Source organism: Rhinolophus sinicus, chromosome 3, assembly GCF_057876585.1.
Source record: "Rhinolophus sinicus isolate RSI-liver-muscle chromosome 3, RSI-T2T, whole genome shotgun sequence".
Taxonomy (NCBI): Eukaryota; Metazoa; Chordata; class Mammalia; order Chiroptera; family Rhinolophidae; genus Rhinolophus; species Rhinolophus sinicus.
In genome coordinates, this window is record NC_142503.1 from 166205266 (window position 1) to 166232658 (window position 27393).

Here is a 27393-nt window from a genome sequence, read left to right on the forward strand (position 1 = left end):
TTCTCTCCAGCAAGGTAGTAAACGGAATTATTTCCCCCTAGCTTTACCAATATGGACCATTAAAAGTAAACAAGAAATCTTTGCCATTTGACATGTAAAAATGGCATCTCATTGTTTTATTTTTTATTTCTCTTATTAGTAGTAAAGAAGAATTTTTTCACATCATAGTTATTTACATTTATTCTTTTATGAATTACATATTATATGCTGTGCTTTTTCTTACTGAATTGTAGGAGTTCATCGTGTTAATTTTCCAGATGCATTTTACTGTATTATTAGTCTCACTGGCTGTATTTAGAAAGTTAACACATGTTATCAGCCGATAGCCTGGATCAGTTTCTTTTTATGCTTTTCCCTTTTCTGATGTAGCCGAAAAAAAGAAAAGGTGCATCTAAGGCAGGTGAATAGCAATGTTGAAAGAATCTAGTACTTAAAAACTCATGGTATCTTAACACTGAATAGAATCTTAGAGATGAAGGCTAGAGTTAACAAATGTGAACAGAAAGCTATTTGTCAGTAGGTGTCACCTATATAGAGAAGCCTTCTGAGATCAATATGACCCAGCGACAAAGAATGCTGTGGTTAGTTTGTGATGTTGTGCCATGCATTGGCCATCTTTATGTACTCCTTGGGACTCACTGTGAATTGAATTTTCACGTTGACCTGTGGCAACTGAGATGCAGCATAACTTGTTCTGCTAGAAGTGGCAAATTGAGATTTGAGTCTGAATTTCAGGGCTGCAGTTGCTTACTTGTTCATTGACACATTCACTCACTTGTCTGACAGCTCACTACTCATTCATTCAACAAATCCTTGAGTAGCTTCCAGGTACATAAGTGTTGTGGTGGTGCTGGGCATTAAATATACAAAGCACACAGTCCTGCCTCCCAGAATACAGTAGTCGCATAGCTAGTAAATGCTACTTGATAAGTGATAAATCATAAAGTTTATTTAACCTTTCATTTCTTCCTTTCATATCCTGAAGGATTTTTCTAAAGATGTTGTAATGCAAGGGTTGCCTTTGGATAAAACAGAAGAGAGCAACAGACAAAAAGGTAAAAGGATAAATTTGATTTTTTTTTATTGTGGTAAAATACACATAATATAAAATTTATCATTTTTACCACTTTCAAGTGTACAGTTTTGTGGTAATAAGTACATTTGCATTGTTGTGCATTCATCATCACCATCTACCTCCTGAACTTTTTCATCTTCCTTAACTGAATCTCTGGACTGCTCATTAACTCTAACTCCCCATTCCCACCTCCCTCAAGCCCCTGGCAACTACCATTCTACTTTCTGTCTCTCTAAATTTTACTATACCTCTTACAAATGGAATCAGACAATATTTGACCTTTTGTGATTGACTTATTTCAGTCAGTATGTCTTCAGGGCTCATCTGTGTTTTAATATGTGTCAGAATTTCCTTCATAAGGATAGAGTTTTAGATTTTTTAGACATTCATTGATTTTTAGACACTCATAGTTTTTTTATTTTATTTTTAGTTAGTTTTTTCTTCTAAACTAAGCTATTAATAGATTCTCTAAAATCCAGAGAAAGATTTGCAATGGTAAAGGTGATTTTATTACTACCAACCTATTGCATAGGTTTGGTATTCGAAACCTATTTATAAATTCTAAATTCAAGTTTTGGATTGTCTTTGTTAAGATAATAGATTAAAACTGTGCTTTGAAAATTTTATTTAATGGCTTTTTTTTAAGCAGTTGGTTTTATTTTGTTCTAAGCAGTTTTTTCTTCAGAGTTTAACCAAATGTTTCCAATTTGGCCCCAAGTTTTTTTGATACAATTTTCCCCCTAGGTTCTTGGGTTATGTCTGTTGTTATTTAGTCACTTAACTTATTCCTTGCCTTTCTTTCTTTTTCCCCCCCGTTGCCTTTTTTAAATTGAGAAACGCTATTGCTGAATTCTTAAATATTCTCTTAGTTAAAAGAGGGTTTTTTTAGTAGCTTATTAAAATTTAATAAATTTTTAGGAATCTGACGTATATTTTTGTGTCTTGATTTTGCGGCAGATGACATCTTTATTTCTCAATACACCATGGGACAGAAAGATGCTCTAAAAGCAGTTTTAAAGCAAAAGTAAGTTTCACTTACAGAAAATCGGTGGATCATTTCTTGTGTTTCTGTGTGGTTCTCTAAAATCAGTTTCATTTATACTTTAGACATAGGAAAAATTTTCTCTTCAATGTGTGAAATATATATTTGTGATAATACGTATAAAGCATTTTTCATGGTACTGGGCACATACAAAGTATTCAATAGCTGTTAACAGTTATTATAGAAGAGGTACTGTTCTAATCACTTTATGTGCATTAACTCATTTAATACTTACAAAATCCAATGAGATAGATTCCATTATCATCCCAATTTTACAGAATTCCCATTTTATAGATGAGGAAACTGAGTCACAGAAAGATTGATTTTTCCCTATGTCATTTAACAAGTAGTCACTGGGCTGGAATTCAAACACAGGCAGTCTGCCTTTAGAGCCTGAACTCTTAATCATGTCACTATACTACTTGTAGCAGTGGTCAGGTAGTTCCAAATACATACCCCATTTCCCCAAAAATAAGACCTAGCCAAACAATCAGCTCTAATGCGTCTTTTGGAGCAAAAATTAATATAAGGCCCGGTATTATATTGTGTTATGTTGTGTTATATTTATATGTGTTATGTTATGTTATGTTATATTATATTATATTATATTATATTATATTATATTATACTTGGTCTTATATTATAGTAAAATAAGACCGGGTCTTATATTAATTTTTGCTCCAGAAGACACATTAGAGCTCATTGTCCGGCTACGTCTTATTTTCGGGGAAACACAGTAATACCTATTATTTACCATCAAAGAATATTTAGGCTTTTCCTGGTCAAGATTTTTATTGCATGTGAACCATTTTTTTTTTATTTCTTTTTTTTTTAGTTTCACGTGTACAGAACAACATAAGGATTAGACATTTACACCCCTCACAAAGTGATACCCCCCCAAGTCTACTACTCTGACATTGTACATAGCTGTTACAATACCATCGACTGTCTTCCCTATGCTGTACGTTACATCCCCTTGACACTATGTATATGTATATTTTAATTATAGTTGACATTCAATATTATTTTATATTACTTTCAGGTGTACAGAATGGTGGTTAGGCACTTAATATAATCTAAAAAGTGATCCCCTCAATAAGTCCAGTACCCGTCTGACACCCTACATAGTCTTTACAACATTATTGATTATATTCCCCATACTGTATTTCATATCCCTGTGACTATTTTGTGACTCCCAATTGGTACTTTCTAATCCCTTCACCTTTCCTCATCTTTCAACCTCCCTCCCATCTAAGCAACCGTTTTTTTTCTCTGTACCTATGAGTCTACTTCTGTTTTGTTTGCTCATTTATTCTGTTCTTTAGACTCCACATATAAGTGAGATCATATGGTATTTGTTTTTCTCGGTCTGACTTATTTCAAATAGCATAATGTTCTCTAGGTCCAAATGGTAAGACTTTATTCTTTTTATGGCAGAGTAATACTTCATTGTATAAATGTACCACAATATCTTTATCCAATCATCGATTGATGGACATTTCAATGTTTCCACATCTTGGCTATTGTGAATAGCGCTGCAGTAAACATAGGGGTGCATGTATATTTTTGAATGAGTGTTTTCGATTTCTTTGGATAAATACCCAGGAGTGGAATTGCTGGGTCATAAGATAATTCTGTTTTTAATTTTTTGAGGAACCTTCCTATTGTTTTTCATAGTGGCTTTACAAATTTGCAGTCCTACCAACAGTGTACCAGGGTTCCCTTTTCTCCACATCCTCACCAACATTGTTGATTTATTGATGCTAGCCATTCTGACAAGTGTGAGGAAGTATCTCATTGTGGTTTTTATTTGCATTTCTCTTATGATTAGTGACATTGAGCATCTTTTTATATGTCTATTGGCCATCTGTACATCCTCTTTGGAGAAATGTATATTCATGTCCTCTGCCCATCTTTTAATTGGATTTTTTTTTGGTGTTGAGTTGTATGAATTTTTTAATAAATTTTGTATATTAACCCCTATCAGATGTAACATTGGCAAATATCTTCTCCCATTCAATAGGACGTCTTTTTTGTTGATGGTTTCCTTTGCTGTGAAAAAACTTTTTAGTTTGATATAGTCCCATTTGTTTATTTATTTTTTTTGTTTCCCTTGCTTGAGGAGATATATTTGTAGAAATATTACTAAGGGTAATGTCTGAGAGTTTTTCCCGGTCAAGATTTGATAAAGGGGCAAGCTTAATATCTGGATGGAATGAAAGGAGACCATGGCTGCTACTCCACCTAAGTGTTCGCTCCAAACTTTATCTGAAATACCAATGAAATACAAAACCAACCTTGGCAACAGCACCATGATAAACATGAAAGAATACATCTACTACTTGGAGGCAATTTTTATTATTTTTATCATTAGTTGGGACAAAATGAGATACATAGTCTTAGGCTAAATATATTCTACTCCTGAACCAGAGCAGAGTGGAGGATCCTTTAGAAACAGGAAGAATTTTTACTTATTTTTGAACTCTCTCCTTATTCAGAAAGGAAATTTTTATATTTTGTAAATGGAAAAATTAGTATTTCTAATAACGTAATTAAAATAAATACACAACTATTAAAATAAAAAGTTTATTCTTTTTCTACCTAGTTATCCAGAGTATACATGTTACGCTCTGGGAAATGCAGGACTAACAAAAATAAATACTGTCTCTAAACCACAAATGTGTGATCTGAGCCAGTCAGTTTCACAGCTGGTTGTTTGGCCTCATCATGTTTTTTCCTCTTTGCGTTTTTTTAGCCTACAATTTCCAATGTGTGATATGGGGGTTAGGAGAAGAGTTTGTATCCTGGGGTTTGTAAATATATAACAAAGAGGAACGTAAGGGCATGAGGGGTGGTTCAGTCTCCAATTCTGTACTTGAACTAAAAATTGCAGATTACATCTGACTCAGTTGTACAGAAAGTGATTACCACTTTCATCCAGCTGTCTTCCAATAGAAGTGGCTGCTTGCAAGCACAGCAGGGACTTGATCAATTTGCCTTCAAGTCAGAACTCTCCGAACTGAAATCTCTCAGACCTCTCACAACTCGCAGATCTGAGAGGGCGAAGTTGTTCATAAACAAGTGGACAGCGAGAGGTAACTATGAACACTTCCTTTCTCATCTGTGGACAGTAGCTATCTCCCCTGCTCCCTCAGGATGAATGAACAGAATTTAAAAAAAAAAGAAAAGAAAACTGAAAGGGCCTCTGTAAAGGTAATTGCAATATAGGGAATAATAATTGAGTCAGAAAAATGATTCTTATCTTGGGTTAAAAGACAGACTAATTATGTCTCAAGAAATACATTTCTCTGTAGTCCGTGTCAATTGAATTTTTTTTTGAAAATGGTAGATGAAATTTGGTATTCTCAACTATATGTGCTTCCAGGTTAATTTTAGAATCACTTTACCAAATTTCATCTACATACATGTATGTGTGTATATATATATATATATATATATATATATATATATATATATATATATATATATGTATGTTTAAGAATACATACATATAGAATACACACAGTTGAGAATAGCTAATATTGCAAAAACAGAAATGGAATGATGGCAAATTTGCCCTATTTGATATTATAATATGCTCTCAAGTTATAATGATAAAAGGTAATAATAGACTGGAGCCTTTTAGGAATGAAAAGTCTGGCCAGAATGTATAGAACTAGGAGTGAATGTGACTGGACAGGTAAGCAAGGGGCCAGATTATGAACTCCTCAAAAGGAGTTTGGACTTTAAGAGAAATGGCAAATCATTTAAAAGTTTTAAAGTATGATATATATTTCTTAAAAGGTTCACTCAGGTAGCAATATCAAAGACTAGATTGGAAATGGACTGTAGTACAGGAGACCACTTGGCTTCATATTTTTCAGGGATCTCTTTGAGAGATGGGTGAGATTAGTCCTGAATACATTGAGGAGTGGTGGAATGAGGGTGGGAATCATGGTGGGTTGGAAAGGAGTAGACAGAGTTGGATGATATTGAAAGGAACTGATGAATCCCAGCTTTTTGGCTTGTATAAATGTATGCATGGTCAGTAGTATTCATTGAGAAAGGGAATCCTTGGAGGAACAAATTTCATTTCAGATGTAGACATGGATTTGAGTTGCTTATGAGACATTCAGGTGAAAAATGTCCATTAGAAAATTGAATGTAAAGGTCAGTAGAAAATTGAATATAAAAGTCAGTAGAAAATTGAATATAAAGGTCAAGTTTACAAAAGGGACCTAAGCTAGAAATCCAGATGCAGAAGTCGTCTGTATGTGGATGGTAGTCTAAGCTCTGGAAATGGTTGAAGTGACTCAGTGAGAGTGTGAGAGTGAAAAGAAAGATGGCATAGGGTAGGACTGAGAAAACCAGACCTTTAAGAAATATTCAGAGAGCAAGGTAGCTACTAACTGCTACTCAGAAAGTTTGTCCAGAGTTGTAGGGGGGTATGGTGTTAACAAAGCCAAGGGAAATGAGGTTCTAAGTCTGATATGCTGCTTAGAAGTAAAGAAAAATAAGGACTGAAAAGTGCCCACTGAATTGAGCAAAAGGAATCATTAGTGGCTTTGGTGAGAGCAGTTTCAGCATAGTATTGGGATAGTTGCCAGATTCAGAGGATTTAGACTAAAGAAAAACGTTCTAAGTAAAAGACTAGTGTAGAGGATCACTTCTTAAATTATATAAATGTCTAACCACTGTGCTGTACACCTGAAATTAATCTAAAATAATATTGAATGTCAACAGCAATTGAAAAATTTAAAAATGAGGGGAAAAGATGAAGGGGAATAAGAGGTCCGAATTTCCAGGTATAAAACAAATAAATCATGGGGATGTAATGTACAGAATACGAAATATAGTCAATAATATTGTGAAAGCATTATATACAGTATCAGATGGTTGCTAGACTTATGGTGATCACTTCTTTAGGTATATAAATGTTGAATAACTATAGTGTACACCTGAAACTAATATAATATTGTATGTTAGCTATATTTTAATAGAAGTAATTTCTTCTGAATGGGAGAGCTATGTGCATTTTCTAGTTATTTACACTTAGAAGCTTTTTACATTTTCTACATTGAGCACTTAGTTAATTTGATAGCTGGGAAAAATAAAATTTAAAAGCCTATAAAGTAGTTGATGTCTAGCTTTATAATATTTCTCTTGTTGGTCAATTAGCCAATTAATGTAAAATGAGAGATCTTAAAGGGTAACTCATTCAGACTTCGTACAGGAATACTGAAAGATAGGGAATGTCTGAATTATATTTGTTAGTACACCACTCAGGCAGGTAAGTATATGTATACTGAGCACCTGCTATGTGTTTAGCTTTTTGTTAGTTGCTGTTTGGTGTAAGAGAAGTCCCCCTCCCAACCTCCTCCACCCCCCCAAGCCCCACTGCTGTCCCCATCCCAAGTTACTTAGAATTTAGTTGAGGAACTAATGTGTACGTATATGGAGGAGTAGATTAGAACTCATAGGAAACAGAACTGCATTCAGTATATTATTAAACTGTACAGACATTTAAACAATAGCATGACTGATTGTCAAGCATCAATTTTGTGCGAAAGTGTTAATGAAGGGAGAGATCATGAGGAAGTGTTATAAGGACAGGCTTACTGAAAAAGGTAAGGTTCATGTTGGATCTTAAAAAAGAGGAAAGATATAGTAAGTGGGTAGAAGAAGCTTGAGAGAACAGTGAGAAAAGGCATGGAGTCAGCTGTGGCAGTGGTGTGGTATAGCCAGTGAGGAGCGTAACTCTGGAGAGCTGTTTTGTGAAGTATCAGGAAGTATATATAGGAAGCTAAGGCAGGGCTAGAGGATGGAGTGTGTGGAAGGCCAAACAGAAGAAATTAGTACATTCAGTTGTCTATAAGAAGCAATTTTAGATTTTTGAATCTAAATATGTGTGGGAGAAATATGTGTGGAAAGTTTTTAATCAAGTAAAAACTAGAACAATGAAAATAGTTGGCAAGAGGTGATGAAGTGTTTTACAGGAGAGGGAGAAGTAATCAGGGAGAAATGCTATTCTGAGAATGAAAGCTAGGTGTCCTGGGAAGATCTCTGGGGATTGGAGCCTAACTCTCCTGCTTCCTAGTTCTGTGACTTTGAGCAAGTAAGTCCCATTACCTCTATGGACCTCAGTTTCTTCATGTGTAAAATTAGGAAATTAGGATAGATAGCCTATTGGGCCTCCCTGCTTCTATAATTCTATGACACTATTCCTGCAATTGTGATGAAATAATTGGCAAGACTTGATGACTGTTGAGTATGAGAAGCTGAGTGGAGGATGGAGAAGTCAAAATAACTTCAAAATTTTGAGAAAGAGAAAAATGCTCAGAGACAAAAACGATGCTGTTAGTGGAAATGAAGAAATATCAAAGAGGAGTAAGTGTTAAGAACTTCTCTGTACATTCTTTAAAAATCAGGGGGCAGGGGTTTATGAACTCTGTTAGCTTTTTCTTGTCTGGGAAGCTCTTTATTTGTTCTATTCTAAATTATAGCTTTGCTGGGTAAAGTACCCTTGGTTATAGGTCCTTGATTTTCATCACTCTGAATATTTTGTGCCACTCCCTTCCTGCCTGCAATGTTTCTGTTGAGAAATCAGCTGACAGTCTCATGGGAGCTCCTTGGAGTAACTAACTGCTTTTCTCTTGCTGCTTATAAGACTCCCTTTGTCTTTAACCTTTGGCATTTTAATTTGGTGTGTCTTGGTTTGGGCCTGTTTGGGTTCATCTTGTTTGGGGTTCTCCACTTCCTGAGCTTGTATGTCTGTTTCCTTCTCCAGGTTAGGGAAATTTTCTGTCATTATTTCTTCAAATAGGTTTTCAATTCCTTGCTCTCTCTCCTCTCCCTCTGGTACCCCTATGATGTAAATGTTGGTATGCTTGATGTTGTCCCGAAGGCCCCTTAAACTCATTTTTTTTGGATTCTTTTTTCTTTTTGCTGTTCTGATTGGGTATTTTCTGCTACTTTATCTTCTAAACTGCTGATTCAGTTCTCTGCTTCATCTAATCTACTGTTGATTCCTTCTGTTGTTTATTTCATTTATTGTGTTCCTAATTTCTTACTGGTTCTTTATGTTTCCTAGCTCCACTTTTATGTTTCTTATCTCTTTGTTGAAGTTCTCACTGAGATCATTGAACATTCTTATAACCAGTTTTTTGAACTCTGAGTCTGGTAGATTGCTTGTCTCCATTTCGTTTAGTTCTTTTTCTGGAGCTTTGTTCTGTTCTTTTATTTGGGACACGTTTTTCTGTCTCTCCATTTTGGTTGCCTCCCCGTGTTTGTTTCTGTGTATTACGTAGGGCTGCTATGTTTCCCGGTCTTAGTAGAGTGGCCTTATGTGGTAGGTGTGTTGTGGGGCCCAGTGGCACAGTCTCCCTGGTCACCTGAGGTGGGTGCTGCAGGTGTTTTCCTTGTGTGGGTTGTGTGTGCCCTCCTTTTGTAGTTGAACCTTGGTTGCTGTTTGCACATCAATGGGAGGGATTCACCCCCAGGCTGACTGGTTGTGAGGATTGACCGTGACTACAGTGGAAGAGCTGTTATGCAGGGACTGACCCTAAGGAACAGGATTCGCTTTAGCAGGGGTCTGGTGCCTGTCCAGTCTGCCCTTTGGGTGTGCCATCATCAGAGTTGGCTAGGTGGTGCTCAGGTTCAGTGTAAAGCCTGCCACAGATGTGCTGGCACTGGGGCCTCCTGGGGAGGGGCCCTGCCATAGGCCAAGTTCAGCAGCAGACTGTGCCCTGCGTGGGGCCACCTGGCATGAGCCACAGAGCAATCCGCAGATGGCTTCCACCTGCTTTGGGCTTGGCGGTACCTCGAGAAACCAAGCTGTGAACCACAGCCAGCTGCCACTTAGTGCCAGGTTTGGGGCTGCTCAGAAAGAGGTATGGGGCATGCCGAGGCCAGATGCTACTTGTTTGGGTTTTGTGAACTTTTGAGAGAATTTAGGAAGGTACACAGGATGAGCCAAGACAGCCCATTTGTGTGGAAAACCACTGGAAGCAGCTTGCGTAGGTCCACAAGTTGAGTGTAGCGGAGTCTCAGGGAATCACCAGGGCAGGGTGAACAGTATCAGCCAGGCTGATGGAGACTCATATATGGTGGCTGCTGGCAAACACCAAACAGTATTATAAAAATTGTTAGAGGGGTTTCTTTAAGAAGAAGAGGGGAAAAAAGATAAAAAATATGAATAATAAAATGGCAATAACTACATATTTATCAATAATTACTTTAAATGTAAATGAATTAAATATTCCAATCAAAAGACATAGGATAACTGAATAGATAAGAAAACAAGACCCTTACATATGCTGCCTACAAGATACTCACTTCAGATCAAAAGACACACACAGACTAAAAGTAAAGAAATGGAAAAAGAGATTTCATGAAAATGGAAACAAACAAGCTGAGGGAGGTAGCAATACTTATACCAGACAAAATAGACTTTAAAACAAAGGCTATAACAAGAGACAAAGAAGGACCCAGTAATCCCACTTCAGGGTATTTATCTGAAGAAACCCAAAACACTACTTGGAAGGGTTGTGTGCCTCCATATTTCATGGGAGCATTGGTTACAGTGGCCAAGATGTGGAGGCAGCCTGTGTATCCGTCAATGGATGAGTAGATAAAGAAGAGGTGGTACATATGTACAATGGAATATTGCTCAGCCATAAAAAAGAATGAAATCTTACCATCTGCAACAACATGGATGGATCTAGAGGGTATTGTGCTGAGTGTAGTAAGTCAGACAGAGAAAGACAAATGCCATCTAATGAACAAAGTAAACGAAACAAACTCATCAGTAAGAGAACATTCTGATGGTTGCCAGATGGGAGAGTGGTTTGGGGGTGGGTGAAAAAGGGAAAGGGATTAAGAAGTACAAATTGGTAATTACAAAGTCATCATGGAGATGTAAAGTATAGCATAGGGAATATGGTGAATAATATTGTAATAATTATGTATGGAGTTCGGTGGGTATTAGATTTATCGGGTGATCACTTGTAAGTTATATAAATGTACCCTCGGGCAAGGAAAGTAAGAGAAAAAATAAACATGGGATTGCATCAAACTAAAAAGTTTTTTCACAGTAAAGGAAACCATCAATGAAACAAAAAGGCACCCTACTGAATGGGAGAAGATATTTGTCAATGATACATCTGATGAGGGGTTAATATCCAAAATTTATAAACTCATCCAACTCAACACCAAAAAACAACCCAATTAAAAAATGAGCAGAGGACATAAAGAGACATTTCTCTAAAGAGGACATACAAATGGCCAACAGACATATGAAAAGATACTCAACGTCACTAATCATCAGAGAAATGCAAACAAAAACCACAATGAGATACCACCTCATTCCTGTCAGAATAGCTATCATCAATAAATCAACAAACGACAAGGGCTGGCAAGGATATGAAGGAAAAAAAAGGGAACCCCTCATGCACTGCTGGTAGGATTGCAGATTGATGCAGCAACTATGGAAATCAGTATGGAGGTATCTCAAAAAAACTAGAAATGGAACTACCTTATGACCCAGCAATTCCACTCTTAAGTATCTATCCAGATGGGCACTTGTCTTATTAGGGAGATCACTTCATGGACGGTGTAGATGCCTGACCACTGCAGTGTACACCTGAAGCTGAAGCTGAATACTACTGAATGTCAACTATAATTCAATATATGTATAGTCACAGGATGTGGAGTACGGCATAGGGAATACAGTCAATGGAATTGTAACAGCTATATATGATGTCAGGGGTAGTAGATTGGAGGGAGGGGGTTATCATTTCTGAGGGGTGTAAATGTGTATTTCATTGTTTTGTACACCTGAAACTAAAAAAAATAAAAGAAAGAAAGAAAAACAAAAAGTAGAAATTAGTAGTTACATAATAGCCACGGGGACGTAAAGTGCAGCACAGAGAATATAGTCAGTAAAATTGTAATAATTATGTATGGTGTTAGATGTGTACTAAACTTATTGGGGGGTTTACTTCATAAATTATATAAATGTCTAACCACTATCCTGTACACCTGAAGCTAATATAAAGTAATATTAAATGTCAATTATAATTGAAAAATTTAAAAACTTTTTTAAGACAAGAAAAAAAAAAAGACGTGATTAAGGTAGAAATGAGGTCATTAGGGTGGGCCCTAATCCAATATGACTGTTGTCCTTATAAAAAGAGATTAGGACACAAACACACAGAGGGAAAACCATGTGAGGACACAGAGAGAAGCGAACCATTTACAAGCCAAGGAGAGAAGTCTCACCAGAAAGCAACCACACCAACACCTTGATTTTGAACTTCCAGCCTCCAGAAATATGAGACAATATATTTCTGTTGTTTAAACCAGTCTATGGTACTTTATTATGGTAGCCCCAGCAAACTAACGCAGTGGGCAAGGACCACACAACGTACTGGCATTTTGAGAAGCTCTAACATGAGCTAATAACCCAAGAAGATCCACATGGCGGTAAAGTGAAATACTAATACTTCACCAAAGATGTTTATACATCACAAACATCTCAGTTGGGTAGATATCTCCATGACTGTCCTAAGGAGCTGACCAAGTCATGTCCTGGCCTGGCCACACTGGGTGGGGAGTCTTGCCTTTCAACTGGTCTGCCTTTCCAGAAGTTCCATGTGCCAAATCTTGCCAGAGGTCCGATTCCGCTACCTAGCTTGGTCAAACCTCACCCGGACACAGAAAATTACTTGTCAAGAATAATCTTGCCTTACCTGCTTCATAGTAGCTGTTGCACATCAGGTAGGCAGTAAGGGAGCCCAGCCCCCATGCATCATGGTTCAGAGGACCCGGAGTATTTTCAGCTCTGGCTCAATCAGTATCAGGCCCAGAGCCCCCAGGGCCAGAATCACTTCCTAAGAGCCATGATCAAGGACTTGGTGATCATGACCCCAGAACAGGGAGGCCATTACTAAGACCTGGTGTCCCTCCAGCTCACCAATGGCTGTGGACTAAACGTGTGTGTCCCCAGTAATTCTTATGTTGAAACCCAATCCCCCAATATGATAGGATTCAGAGGTGGGGCCTTTGGGAGGTGATTAGGTCATGAGGGTGGAGCCCCCATGGATGGGATTAGTGCCCTTATAAAAGGGACCCCAGAGCACTCCCTTGTGCCTTCTACCATGTGAGGACACAGCAAAAAGGCAGTGACCATGAACCAGGAAGCGGGCCTTCACCAAACACTGAATTGCCTTGTACCTTGATCTTGGACTTCCCAGCTTCCAGAACTTTAAGAAATAAATTTCTGTTGTTTATAAAGCACCCATTCTATGGTACTGTGTTATAGCAGCCCGAACAGACTGAGACACCATCCAAATGAACCCTAGAAATGGTCTGACTTACACCCCAGGAAACTTGCTACATCTTGGCTGCTGGTTTTGCCATAGGTGCATCCAAGACAGGTCATGGAGAGGCAGGGCCTTCCATTAAAAAAAAAATGTGTGATCACTATGTTGTACTCCTGAAACTTCTATAATGCTGTATGTCAACTGCAATTGAAAAATGAAAAAACTATTTTAAAAAAAATCAAGAGTGGAAACCCAGCACCAGGGGATGGAGTGCATTCCTGCCTGTTTTACTTAGACTCTTTCCCCAGGGACTCTTTAGTTTTGTCAGTGGTTTATTTTGTTGTCTTCTTTAGGCCAAATGCAGAGTAAAATTGACAGTCTTTTATTTTTAGTATTTAGTTAAAATACTTTATTGCCAATATGTATCTATTTGCTAAGCTCATTTTTAATTCAAGCTCTTTATAGTGCGTTTTATGCCTGTTTTAACATACTTTGTGATATTTGTTAATTAAATCTAAATGAGCTGCAATTCAAAAAAATTTGTTTTCAGCAGTTTAACAATCCCTCTTGGGTTATCTTCTTTTGAGAGTAAAGCTTGGTACTTGAATTCTTAGAGCCTTTTCTGCATGTTTTAAATTTGTACTTGATTACATATCTTTGCAGTTGTACCCGTGTCTTTTTCACATATGTCTTATTTTCTGAAATATTACTGCCTTCAAGCGATTATCTTCTTATTTCTTTAGCGTTTAGTCACCTGAGCCTTCCTAGATTTCATTAACCACATGATTGATAAGATGCTGATAAGGAAAACCAGGGGATTTACTTTTTTAAAAAATCAGGAAAATCTACTTACAGCAGATTACCACCACAGGTATTTCTTGAAATGGTTCAACGTAGCTTACTGAATATATTTTTACTCCTTTTTTTATTTACAGAGCTCAAAGCATGCCTGTTTTTAAGGAAGTAAAGGTACAGCTTTTAGAGGATGCAAGCACAGAAAAGGACGCTGTTACTCTGGAGACTAGAACTTCACCCAGTGCTATTGATTCAGCTACAACTGTGGCTGCAGCAACTGCTGCCGCCATTGCAACAGCAGCTCCACTGATAAAAGTATATTTTTCTCCCCTGATATTCATTCCTAACTTCTTTGTAAAATGTGAAAATATTTGTTAGGAGCTGATTCTGTAAATGGTTGTGTCCAGCTAGAGACATTGTATAGACTAGAGACGTTGTATAGTTGCTCTCAATTTGAAAGAATTTTCCTGTTTGTGGTTGTGTATTACCTCCCAGGAGTTGTGATACTTACCTAACCCTCATTGCTATGATAACGCTGGAGAACCCAGGACTTTTCCCAGTTTAGCACTGAAAACATCTCATCTTGGGAACTCCTCAGTCCTGGGCAATCCAGGACAGTCGGTCATCCTTATTTTAGAGCTAGAATGGACTTTAGAAATCATGTGTGCCAACCCCCACAGTTTGTAAATGGGGAAACCGAAAAACAGGTCAGACTGAGAATACCGAGAAACAGATCCCAGAGCTAACAAACAGGTGGCAGAGCCAAGACTAGAACTCCGGACTGCTGACCTAACAGCCTGAGATTAGTGAAGTAGCAGAAGCTACTTTGTTCTGTTATTTCCTTCTTTTTAATTTCCATTTAAGTATTTTATTTCTGGCATTATAAAAATTGTATGTGGCAAATTTACTTTTTTATAAGAGAAAAGATCTACTTAGGGATAGCAATGTTGTGCCTTTTCTTTCTGTATTCTAAAAATAAAGGCATAAAAAGATTTAGAGGGTGAAATCTGGTTTGATCATTTCTCAATACCAATTGCTTTAAATAATGTTTCTAGTAATTGAGCATGTTTTTGCTATCTTTTGATATTTGTATTGTTTTAGGTGCAAAGTGATTTGGAAGCAAAAGTCAATTCTGTTACGGAATTACTCAATAAGTTACAGGAGACTGATAAACAGTTACAACGTGTCACAGAGCAGCAAACAAGCATTCAGAATAAACACGAGAAACTACACTGTCATGATCATGAAAAGCAAATGAATGTGTTTATGGAGCAGCATATTAGACATCTTGAAAAATTACAGCAACAACAAATAGATATTCAGGTATCTCTAACAAAGTCAGCACACGTCCCATGGTCTTTTGTCACTTGGATCCCCAAGCTAATATTCATTGATTATTGCAATGGCTCATTAGATTGTAACAGTTTTCGTTCCTAAATAATGATTTGCTTGTTCATCATTCTTTCCCCTCTTTGTGGAGAACTCTGCATGTTCTAGTTCAGATGTCACTTGTTCTGTAAGAACTCTGCTTATAGTTGCCTTCTCCTTTTGTGGTATTTCTAATCATACCATTTAAAAAGTGCTTATATCACATTGAAATTATTTTTTTACATCAGTGTTTCTTAGCCTGGGAATGTGCATCAGAATCACTTGGAGAGCTTTATAAAAACATCTGCTGTAGCTCTCAGAGATTCTGAGACAGCAGGTCTGTGGTGGGGTCTGTGAATCAAAAGCTCTCTAATCGTTCTGATGCACACTGTGGATGAGAACCATCTGGTATACATATTGTTTCTTCAAGTAATTACTTAAATAAGTGAACCTTTTTTAGTACCTTTTGAATATGAGGCACTGAGCTCTTATAAAAAGAAGCGTTACCCTCACAAGAAGTTGATAGTATAGTTTCTTATTTATTGTGGAATTTCCAGTTCCTGGGATAATTCCCAGCACTCAGGTACTCAGTATACTTTTTTTTCTTATTAATGTGCAACTTTAAAACATGAAATTAAAATATAACACTCAGAAGAATATACAAAATACATTTATTATAGCTGACTATATTATCACAAAGTGAACATTAATATGCTGTATTTTCAAGGCTTCTTAATAGTTTGTCTTGAGCTTTCATGTGGTTGAAGATAGTATTTTTTTTTCATAGAATTTTTTATTTGGCTACAAAATCTGACAAGAGCCTTTAGTAATAGTTTTAAATGTCTGTTAAGATTATTTTTGGATTTTAATTAATTTTTCAATTAGATTTATTGGGGTGACATTGGTTAGTAAAATTATATAGATTCCAAGTATACAATTCTATAATACATCATCTGTATATTGCATTGTGTGCTCACCACGCAGAGCCAGTTCTCCTTCCATCACCATGTATTTGACCCCCTTTTCCTTCTTTTACCACCCTCTCCCCCCTTATGAAGATAGTATTTTTATTGGAATGATTATGGGCATGAAATGTAAAGTTTTAGTAACTACTCCATGCATAACTAAAATTGAGTGTGCAGCCTGTTACCTAGTGAGAGGCTAGATAGAGTCTTATCAGAGTTCTAGTCCCAGTCTACAGATAACTGCACTCTGAGCCTTGATTTCTTAACCTAGAAAGTATGTTTTTTTGTTCAGGACAAAATGAGATAATACATTTGAAATGCATATTGATTTCTTAAGGAGAGGGTCCTGCTTATTCTGTGTTCCTGTCTGCCATTCATTTATCCTTCATTTAATAAACCCATAATTTATAGACTTTCTGATTTTGGGAGAATGGGATCTTTGGAAATTCAGACATCTTATTTATAAAGTTTATAATTACAGAGAAAGTTGAGATTTCAGTGACATACTACGTAGGTATATTAGTAGTTCAATAAATACATAATGAAATGAAATTTATTGAGTCTGTCCCATCTGTTTTATGTAGAGAGATCTTTACACATTTATAAGAATTCTATAAAACTGTGAATGTTTTTAGGTGTTTCCTTCCTAGGCATAAAACTCTTTTGAAATCAGTTGTATTAGGTGAGATATGCATACATTCCAGATATGTTAATAAATAGTGCTGAAAACTGTTGTTATTAATAGTTTCCACTTGTGTGTAAATGCATATATTATTGCTACTACTAAGTATGGCTATTATTTGAGTGCTTAGTAGCAATGGGTTTTAACCCTTACTTCAAACAAAATCATCCAGGACATAAAGATGAGATTTTTTGGTTTTGAATTATCTGGTTGAAGTAAAGGTCTAGCGCTAGGGCCCCTGGCTTCTGGCCATCTCCTGCTTGTTTAAGCTCCTGAGCCATCTCTGAAGTAGGAAGGAGGAAACTGAGTTTACAATGGTTAAATAAATGATCAAGATCACACCACAGAGCCGGGCTTAATCCGGGTCTTTGTTCTGCTATATCCTTCTAGTGACATCACTGCTACAGTGGATAATTGCATGTAATGTACATATTTTCATTGTTTATTAAATCTAATAAATTGTTTTTAAGTCCTCTAATAAACTTCAAATGTATTTTGTCGCCTAACTCTTTTCAAATGATATTTGTAATTAATAGAATAATTTTACATCTTCTAGACTCATTTCATTAGTGCTGCGCTCAAGACTAGTAGTTTTCAGCCTGTTACTATGCCTCCTCCTAGAGCAGTGGAAAAGTGTTCTGTGAAACCTGACTATTCTCATCATGGCAGCAGTAATCTATCTCCACATAGCACATTTGCTTCCAAGCAAGGTAAAAATATGTAGTTCTCTATTAATAAAAAAAAGGTCAACTATGAATTTTCTTTGTGGTATATTACTAGGATATAAAAGATTGTTTTATAAAATTAGTTCTTTTTTCAGGTGAAGTACTTTTTGGGTCATTTTGAAACTCGTTCAGTCTAGTTATGGCTCATGTCTTACTTTATGGTTTTAATTAATAACCATTATAAATTGTCAGAAGCACTTATAAATTTAGAAAAGTTTTACTTATCTGCTATCAAAAATGCTTGTAATCAATTCTCCAGTTGTTTGACAAACTTAATATTTACTATATTTCTTGATTGTGTTAGGAGAAAAACCACTTGAGTGTAATTATAAAGTATTTCTAAGTAATTTCAAAGACTTAGTAATGCAAGTCTGTCTTAACAGAATTCTGAAACAAAAATCTCTGTTTATAACAAAGGAATACATACATAGCTTATTTGTATCAAACATTTGGAATTTAAAATAAATGAATAAATGTGTTTCTAAATTATTGATATATGCATAATGAATTAATGAAACTCAAGGGCTATCCCTTTAATGATATACAGACAGATCCATGTAGTACAATATCCCCAACATTTGATTTGTTAGGCTATTGTATTATAGACATATTGAAGATACCTTATACTTGTAAGGTGCTTTATGTTTTACAACAAATGAGTGGTCTTTACAAAACTACTGTGGAGTAATATGAGTCAGTTTTTAAGTTGTGAAGGGAGGAAGATGAAGCACAGAAAGGTTATGATTTGATTGGGCAAGGTCACCTGGCTCTGGAGTAAGAGTGTCTGAGCATACTGGGTTTCAGTATGACGTTGCTATGTGTTTTCTGTAGAAGTGGACACTTGTTCATATTCAGTTCTGGAGAATTACTTGCCATAATTTTGTATTTTTAAACTTAAATTTTAAAGGAAAAAGATGTATGTTTTATTGATTGTATACTGAATTGGTTTCTTTGTGTATTTTAGTGACAGTAACAGAAATAAAAGAAAAAAATGAGTAAATTAAAAATTCAACAAATTAAACTTTACATTTTTCTGTTTCTTCTTGGGCATACATCATTTTTATGTACTTGTAGTTGTAGCATAAATATAATTTCGTACTACTTTTTAACTAGCATACCAAAAGTATTTCCCATGTTTTACATAATTATCTTTAAAATATTAAAATCACTAAAGGATAGTCAGTTGAGTGGTTAGGACTTCCTATAATTAGTGCCAGATTGTCTTATCAGTTTTTATTGCCATAAGCAGTGTCTGGCTGTGCCATTTTCACCACAACTTAAATAGCACTGAATAGTATCATATTGATTTTTTTCTTATTAGCTATAAGTGTAAAATGTTTATAGTCTGTATTTATTTTGATTTTTAGTGAGGATGAATTTATTTCTATATACTTGTTAATAATTTGTATATCTGATATAATTTTGATTTTATTTTTAAAATATGGGGAAGAGTAACACTCGACAGTTTAAAGGTTTTTTTTTTAATCAAGAGGCATAGAGTTTACTGTCTTCAAATTGAAATTTGAAGAAGCACACATTGATTTATGCTTGCTTAACTGTATCTTGTTTTTTTTTTTGTTTTAGGAAATGAGTCAAAGTATGCATGATAGCTAATTGCTAATATACTTTTTCTTTTGTTTGGTGCCTATGTGGAGTGTTATTATACTCTTCTTTCCTCTTTGGTGTGTGTATACCAGTTTACCATAAACATTTTTTTTTTTTTTTACAGTCTCAGTGTGACTTCTTTATATCCTTAGTTAACAGATTTCTGTTCAGCTAGTCTTTAGCTGGCTCTCCAGGTTGACTGTTCTGTAATTTAATTGTAATTTTAATGTGGTCATGGGAAGAGGCAAGCACAGCATTTACTTACTCTGCTATCTTGACTGAATCTTGCAGTTTAAAGATTTTTTAAAAAATAAGTTAATTTTTTTCCTTTATTTTCTTTTAAAGCACCTTCAAGAGAGATTGAAGATAGGGGTTTTGATAAACAGACATCTCCTTTGGAGACACCAGCACCTCGCAGGTTTGCTCCTGTACCTATTTCAAAGGATGGTAAAATATCAAAGAGGGAAAATCCTGGGGAAGAAAAGGAAAATATGGAGATGTCAGGTCATACAGGTAATAAAGCAATTATTATTAGTACCCACTACTTTTATTAGACCTATATCAAATTAGTAACAGATTTCAACACTCATGATTTATAATTTTCTAACGTGCCTCGTAGTAACTAAAGTAGAAACTCTATTTTTAATATTTTTCTTTAAGTGATACTTACTGGGCAAATCAAGCTTCTTTAGATTCTTCATAGAAGGAATTAGAGATATGAATTTATAATTACATTCTGATTATCTTCTATCTTATTACTTAAACCTTTAATGAACAAATTTCTTTTAATAAATAAAAAATAATGCTTTGCTGATCATTTTGTAGCATGTTTCCTTATATTGTTTTTAGGTGTGAATTTCAATAGTAAAACTCAGAGAAATTTAACATTTATTACTGTATTCAGTAGGAAAAAGTACTTATATATTAATTTTTATAAATGACCGGAAATAATTAAGACCCTTAAATATAGTCCTTCTAGTAAAATATAGTCCTAGTAAAAGTGACGTGTTAGGTATAAGCTTTTATTTTTGTAATCATTTAAATGCATTCAAATCTTGTCTTGGACACATTTAAGGAGTTTTAAGGAATTAAAAAAATAATAAAATCTTTAAAAAACCAACTTCACCAAAAAAAAAAAAAAAAAGTTGTTAATATAGTCTCATTAAAGATGAGGCTAAAGGATAGATTGAACTAATAGTTGATATGTAGAAAATATTTCTTCTTCAAATGCTCTTTTCTAGTGATGGAAATAAACTTAGGCCTAAACTTTTACTGATATAGTTTTCATGAGTTATAAATATTTAGTTTTATTTGATGAGTGTACTTATAGCCTGCATTGCAGAGTGAATTGAATAGATTATCATCATAAGAAACTAGTACAACTATACGTGAGATGTTATATAAGAGAAAAATGAATTGGTACTTGAAAAATGATACTATATTTCTTTTATTCTAGGGAATGTAAGACTATTGGAACAAATTTTGAATAACCAAGATTCTTTGACAAGAATAAGTGAATCTTCAGACAAAACCTCACTAATTAGGTCAAAAATAGAATGGAATCCTGAGAGGAGAGAGAGGTAAAATCAAGAGATTTGAATAAAAGATAGATTGAAAAAAGCCGTGTTCATATTTATAAAATTTCTTTAGGAATTTAATAAATTTATAACATTGCTTTTGAAAATCATCTTAGATTTAGTTACTATTTTCTTCTGCTAATATATCTTCCCCCTTTAATATAAATGTAAAATGAATATATCTCATTTTCTTAAAATGCAGATTGATTAGTTCCTAATAAATGCAGAGTATTCATTTCTGATGAAATGGTATCTGGGATTTGCTTCAAAAATAATACAATGCAGGGTAGGGGTAACTGGGTTGAAGGATAAATAAAATGAGGACAGCCATGAGTTAATGATTACTGTAATTAAATATGGAGTAGGATATATATGGAGGTCATTATAACTTTCTGCTTTTGTGTATGTTCGAAATTTTACATAATAAAAAGTTTTTAAAAAATTAAGTAAACCTAGTCAAAGATAATTTTATTTATTTTGAATGTCATTAAAACTACAGTAATAAAAACTAAATTAGCCACATTTTGAGTAACTTCATGTGGAGACATTGTACATTTTAGTCCATTAACATTTAATGTAACTCTGATAAAGTCTATGTGTGTTGTGTTGCTGTTTTCTGTATATCTTAGGTCTTTTTTTCTATACTTTTCCTCCATAATGCCTTCTTTTGTATTAAATAGGTATTTTTCTAGTATAACATTTTAATTCCTTTGTTTCTTCTGCTATATTTTTTGAGTTATTTTTTTTAGTGATGTCCCAGAGATTACAATTAAATTTTAATTGAAAACAATCTAGTTAGGATTAATACCAATGTAATTTTAATAGGATTCAAAAACTTTGCTCAAATATGGGTTTATTCCCACCCCCTATCTTTCTGCTATTGTACAAATTACATATTTATACATTATAACCCCATCTCTACAGCTTGATAATTATTGCTTTATGAGTTGTCTTTTAAATCAGAGAGAAGAAAAAGTTTATAAACAAAAATAAAGCTTATGCTGTCTTTACCTATATAGTTAACCTTTACCCAGTACTCTTTATTTCTTCACATGGATTTGAGTTAGTGTCTAAGTGTCCTTTTATAAAAAAACCTCCCTTTAGTATTTTCTGTAGTGATGAAGTCTCTCAGTTTATCTGGGGATGTCTTTATTTTTTACTTTTGAAGGAGAGTTTTGCTGGATATAGAATTTTTGTTGATATTCTTTTTCTTTCAGCACTTTGAATATGTCCTCTCACTGCCTTCTGGACTCCTGGTTTCTGAGAAGTAAAATGTTACTCTTTTAGAGGAATCTTTGTATATGATGAGTCATTTTTCTCTCCTTGCCTTCAAGATTTTCCCTTTGTCTTAGGGATTTGACAGTTTGACTATGACGTGTCTAAGTATGGATCTCTGAATTTATCCCACTTGGAATCTGTTGAGCTTCTTGGATGAGTGGATTAATATTCACTAAATTTGGGAAGTTTTTGGTTGTTATTTCCTTATATAATTAAATAGTGCACATGACCTTTTTCTTCTCTCCTAGGACTATGTTGTATGTTGGTATGCTTGATGATGGCCCACAGGTGTCTTAATTTTTTTCATTCTCTTTTCTCTCAGTTCCACAGACTGGAGAATCTCAGTTAACCCATCTTAATTAAGTTCACTGATTTTTTTTCTTCTGCCAACTCCAATATTCTGTTTAACCTTTAACCTCCAGTGAATTTTACATTTCAGTTATTGTATTTTTCAACTCCAGAATTTGTATTGGATCCTTTTCAAAAAAAAAAAAAAAAGTTTCTATTTTGATTGCTATTCTCGATTTGATGAGACTTCATTCTTATACTTTCCTTTGATTTTTTGAGCATAGCTTCGTTTAGCAATTGTCTAATAAGTCCAACATTAGGGGTTCCTCAGGGACTGTTCCTGTTGGTTATGCTTCTGCCTGTGTCTGAGCTATACTTTCCTGTTCTCTGTGTGTCTTACAACTTTTTGTTGAAAATTGGACATTTAAAATAATATAAAGTGGCAACTCTGGAAATCAGATGCTTCTTCCTCTACCCTACAGGGTTTGTTGTTGTTCTTGATACTCTTTCCTGGACTAATTCTGTAAAGTCTCTATTCTTTGTCATGTGCAGCAAGTCTTTATTTGGTTAGCTGAGTCTGCTGAGTCGAAAGTGATTTCCTTAACTACCTTGAACGATTAAGTCTCTCTCTCTTTGCCAAATGGCTGTGTGTGTGTGTGGGGGGGGGGGGTGTGGGTGTGTGTGTTTTGGAGCACACTTTCAGTGCTCCGGCAGTTTATAAATCTCTCTTAGCCTTAACTTTCTACTTGCACAGAGCCCCAAGGTCAGTTCTTACTGAGTCAGTTCTTACTGAGAGTTTTCTTGATTAATGTTCCTCAGGTTTATAAGCCTCTGTTTAATTTTCAGAGTTCTTCAAAAGCAGTTTTTGACTACTTTTGTTAGTGTTTTCTTTGTTCTTCTGCAGGAGTGGATTTTTAGAGGTTCTTACTCAACCATTTTGGAAGTGTTTCTTCACGTTAGCTTCTTCAGAGTAAAACCTTGCTCATCTCTTCCTGTTATGCCTAAACCTATCTGGTCTGAGCAGTTTTGTCTCCTATGATTTTCTGTGTTACATATGTTTAATCATATAATTGATTAATTTCATTGTACACTTTTAATAGGACACTATTTAGAATTCACATAACTAAGAATGTATCAAAGATTTGTGTAATCAAATGTTTTCTGAACTTATGACAATTTAGGAAACTTTATTTTTTAATCTTTTACAGCATTGATACTCTGTTCTCTCAAAAATTTCCTTCCTGTGATGAACCAGGAACAGCTAAAGTGACTGTGCAGAAGTCTGATGATGTTCTTCATGATCTTGGCCAAAAGAAAAAAGAAACAAATGGCGTACTCCAGGTAAAGAGGGAACACGATATTGAAATTGATTAGTAAAGGAAAAAATTTTGAAGAAATAAAAAAGTTATCAAGACAGAAAGCAAGAAGAAAGGTGAAGACAAAGCACTGAAAAAACAAACAAACCAAAAACCATGTGAACCCAGTCTGTTCTCTTTACAAAACTTTTCCAGAAGCATTTACCAAGTGATTTCTACTTCCTCCTCCTTGGCTAGGACTGAGCTATATGTCCTTTCTAGTTTTTCAGCTTCTGTTGGAGAGAAAGGAAGGGGGAGAGGGAACTGCAGATGGCTCTTCTTTATCGAGTTTACAATGTTTGCCATGCCTACCTAGAGCCAACCTTTTCTTATTTTGTTTTAGCTTTCTTTACCAGGTATAGCTTTTATTGGCCACTGGTCTGCCTATCACCGCTGTGGACTTCCCAGCCCTATTTCACTTACCATTCACATTAATACTTCTAAATAGAAAGAAACCTTAATTTCCAAGCATTCTTCTATAGCTCTTTTATTTGACAAATTGAGTCCTTACAATATATTGGCATAGTGTATGGCACCAACTATATATAATAGCTCTTCTTTGGATTAAAATAATAATGAGAGCTTTACATGGTAACATTTCTGACTTTTTTTCTTTTAAGCCAAAAGAATCTCTGATCATGTCGAGGCTTGCTGATCTTTCACAGAATTCCATTAAGCTTCAAACAACCAGTACGAGATCCATATTGAAAGATGCTGAGAAGATTTTGAGAGGAGTACAAAACAATAAAAAAGTACTTGAAGAAAACCTTGAAGCTATTATTCGTGCTAAGGATGGAGCTGCCATGTATTCGTTTATCAATGCTCTGTCTTCCAACAGGTGAGAAGGATGTTGGTATCCCAAGGTTATTTATGAAACTACCAGTTTTACAGGCTTTCTTAATATTTTTTCTATGCCATTCATTTTGCCTAGTGTATTTTAATGTTTAGAAAAGGTTTTTTATTGTCTTTGATGATGTGGACTTACTATAAAGTTGAAAGTTGGACCTACACATGTTGCTATTACTTTTACAGATGTGAATTTTCCTTTTATGTTTCTCTCTTTTGTATTTATATTCTGGGATCTACATGTGTTTTTCAGATACCCTTCAAACAGTTGATGAAAATTAATAACATTGGTTTTTTCCTTTTCAGATGAAGTGTATTTGGCTACACAGTAGATTCAAAACTGGATAAGAGATCTGATCCTGGTCCTGTTCTCAAGATGTTAAATGCTAATTTAAGAAAACTTTTTTTTTTCTCTTTTGTAGAGAGATGTCAGAGAAGATTCGGATCAGAAAGACAGTAGATGAGTGGATTAAAACTATTTCTGCAGAAATTCAGGTAGATATTGGAAAAAATAGAATTAAATGAATTCTCAGGAGATAACATTGTTTCCAATTTATAAGTATTATACTTATTCTCATAATATTCTTTGTATAAGTCCACTTATAATTCTTAATTTCACTCTGTCACTATATTTACTTAGTAATAAATTTCATTTCACTTAATAAATGCTTTGTCTCATAAACTATATTACGCCTCTTATCTGGCAAATTGTTGGACAATAACTAAAAAACTGAGTGTTTGAAAGAAAATTTTTAAAAAGCATTGAGAAAAGAAAGCAGTATTACAAACTTACAAAATGTTTTAAGATGGCCGATTTAGAAGCACTGGCTTACGAAAGTAAATTTTATACCAAAGTTATTTAAAGGGAAAATACCCCACAAGATTTCTAAGGTTACTGAGGTTACAGAGGTCACATCCAGGTGTATCTTCAGACATTAGCAATGCAAAAATTTAGGAGAGTTATTTCTATTAGGGTGTCAATAATTTAAAGGCAATTCTTAAAATTTTATATATTTGAGGCAACAGAAGTAGACAGGGTAGCACGATTATTTTTATCTTGAGGTGCAAAGTGTTTTTTTCCCTGACTGTAAGATGTGTGTATATGCTTACAGTGGTAGAAAGATGAAGTGTCCATTCCATTTTCACAGCAGTAAACAGTGAAATATATTTTTACACTTTGTTGTTTAAGAATATATATTTCTAATGTGGTTGTGAAGAATTTACATTAGTTACTATATCATGCACCAGAAAAAAGCAGAAGACTTGGAGATCAGCTCTGGCTCTGCAGAGACTTAGCAATATATGAGGTGTGATAAAAAACTATGGTGAATGTTTAAATTATAAAAAAAAATTATTACAGTAAGACACATGGTCGTTAATCCCCCTCGAAATACTCCCCCTCTCTTTGAACACGCTTATCCCATCGTTCTTGCCACTTTCTGAAGCAGTTCTGGAAGTCCTCTTTCATGAGTGTCTTTGGTTGCGCTGTTGTGGTTGCCTCGATGTCCTGAATCATTTTGACTTTTCAGAAGAGCCAGAAGTCGCAGGGTGCCAGATCCAGTGAATAAGGTGGATGAGGACACACCATAATGTTTTTATTTGACAGAAATTACTGTATACTAGAAGTGATGTGTGACACGGAGCGTTGTCATGATGGAGGATTATTTACGTTACTTTAAAACACACCTTCTCTCAACTGGAGCTCATACCCGACTGCACTGAACAAATTGAAACTTGTCACACAGTGTTACTAAGGTTCAACATGCTGCTTCCCATATTGAAGATCCTTGCCTTCCAGTTGGATGGCACTCGGCAGCAGCATTCCCCATATTTATTGATCACAACAGAAGGGCTCCGTGTCACACATCGCTTCTGGAATGGCAGTTTCTGTCAAATAAAAACATTACGGTGTGTCCTCATCCACCTTATTCACCGAATCTAGCACTGTGCGACTTCTGGCTCTTCCCCAAAGTCAAAATGGTTCAGGACATTGAGGCAGCCACGACAGAGCAACTAAAGACACTCACAAAAGAGGCCCTCCAGAACTGCTTCAGACAGTGGCAAGAACTATGGGATACATGTGTTTGAAGCAAGGGGGAGTATTTTGAGGGGAATTAATGGCAATGTGTCTTTTACTGTGACACATTTTTTTTATTTACACATTCACCATATTGTTTGATCACACCTTGTATGTCACTCTATTACTGTGGATTCCATACAAAATATATTTGTTTAAACCTTGAAGCAACTTTAATTTATAAATATATATTTCAGAGTTTTATTACAAAGTTGTTTACTCTTTTGGAAACTTTTTTAAATTAAATTTTTGAATAGTTTCTACAATCGTATGGTTCAAACATCAAAAAGTGTAAAAAGGTCTATAATGAAAAGTTGCCCTCCTACCTCTGAGCATCATCTACTATTTCTCCTTTGTCCTACTCCATAAGAAACCAGTCTGTTTAGTTTTTTTT

The 27393-nt window shown here is 35.1% G+C and overlaps 1 protein-coding gene across 8 annotated transcripts in view; it reads left to right on the plus strand.

The window, feature by feature from the left end:
- The window catches only part of KIAA0586 (KIAA0586 ortholog), a 99279-nt gene that overhangs the window by 3848 nt on the left and 68038 nt on the right, over window positions 1-27393 (plus strand). For 5 of the 8 annotated variants that reach the window (XM_088797350.1, XM_088797355.1, XM_088797356.1 and 2 more), the window contains exons 4-13: window positions 986-1054; window positions 2029-2099; window positions 14374-14548; window positions 15335-15556; window positions 17805-17958; window positions 19924-20091; window positions 21035-21158; window positions 23930-24062; window positions 24697-24914; window positions 25345-25417. In XM_088797350.1, the coding sequence (XP_088653476.1) occupies window positions 986-1054; window positions 2029-2099; window positions 14374-14548; window positions 15335-15556; window positions 17805-17958; window positions 19924-20091; window positions 21035-21158; window positions 23930-24062; window positions 24697-24914; window positions 25345-25417 (1407 nt within the window). Of the gene's footprint in view, window positions 1-985; window positions 1056-2028; window positions 2100-14373; window positions 14549-15334; window positions 15557-17804; window positions 17959-19923; window positions 20092-21034; window positions 21159-23929; window positions 24063-24696; window positions 24915-25344; window positions 25418-27393 lie in introns of all 8 variants that reach the window. The other 3 variants (XM_088797352.1, XM_088797354.1, XM_088797353.1) reach the window with 2 other exon arrangements.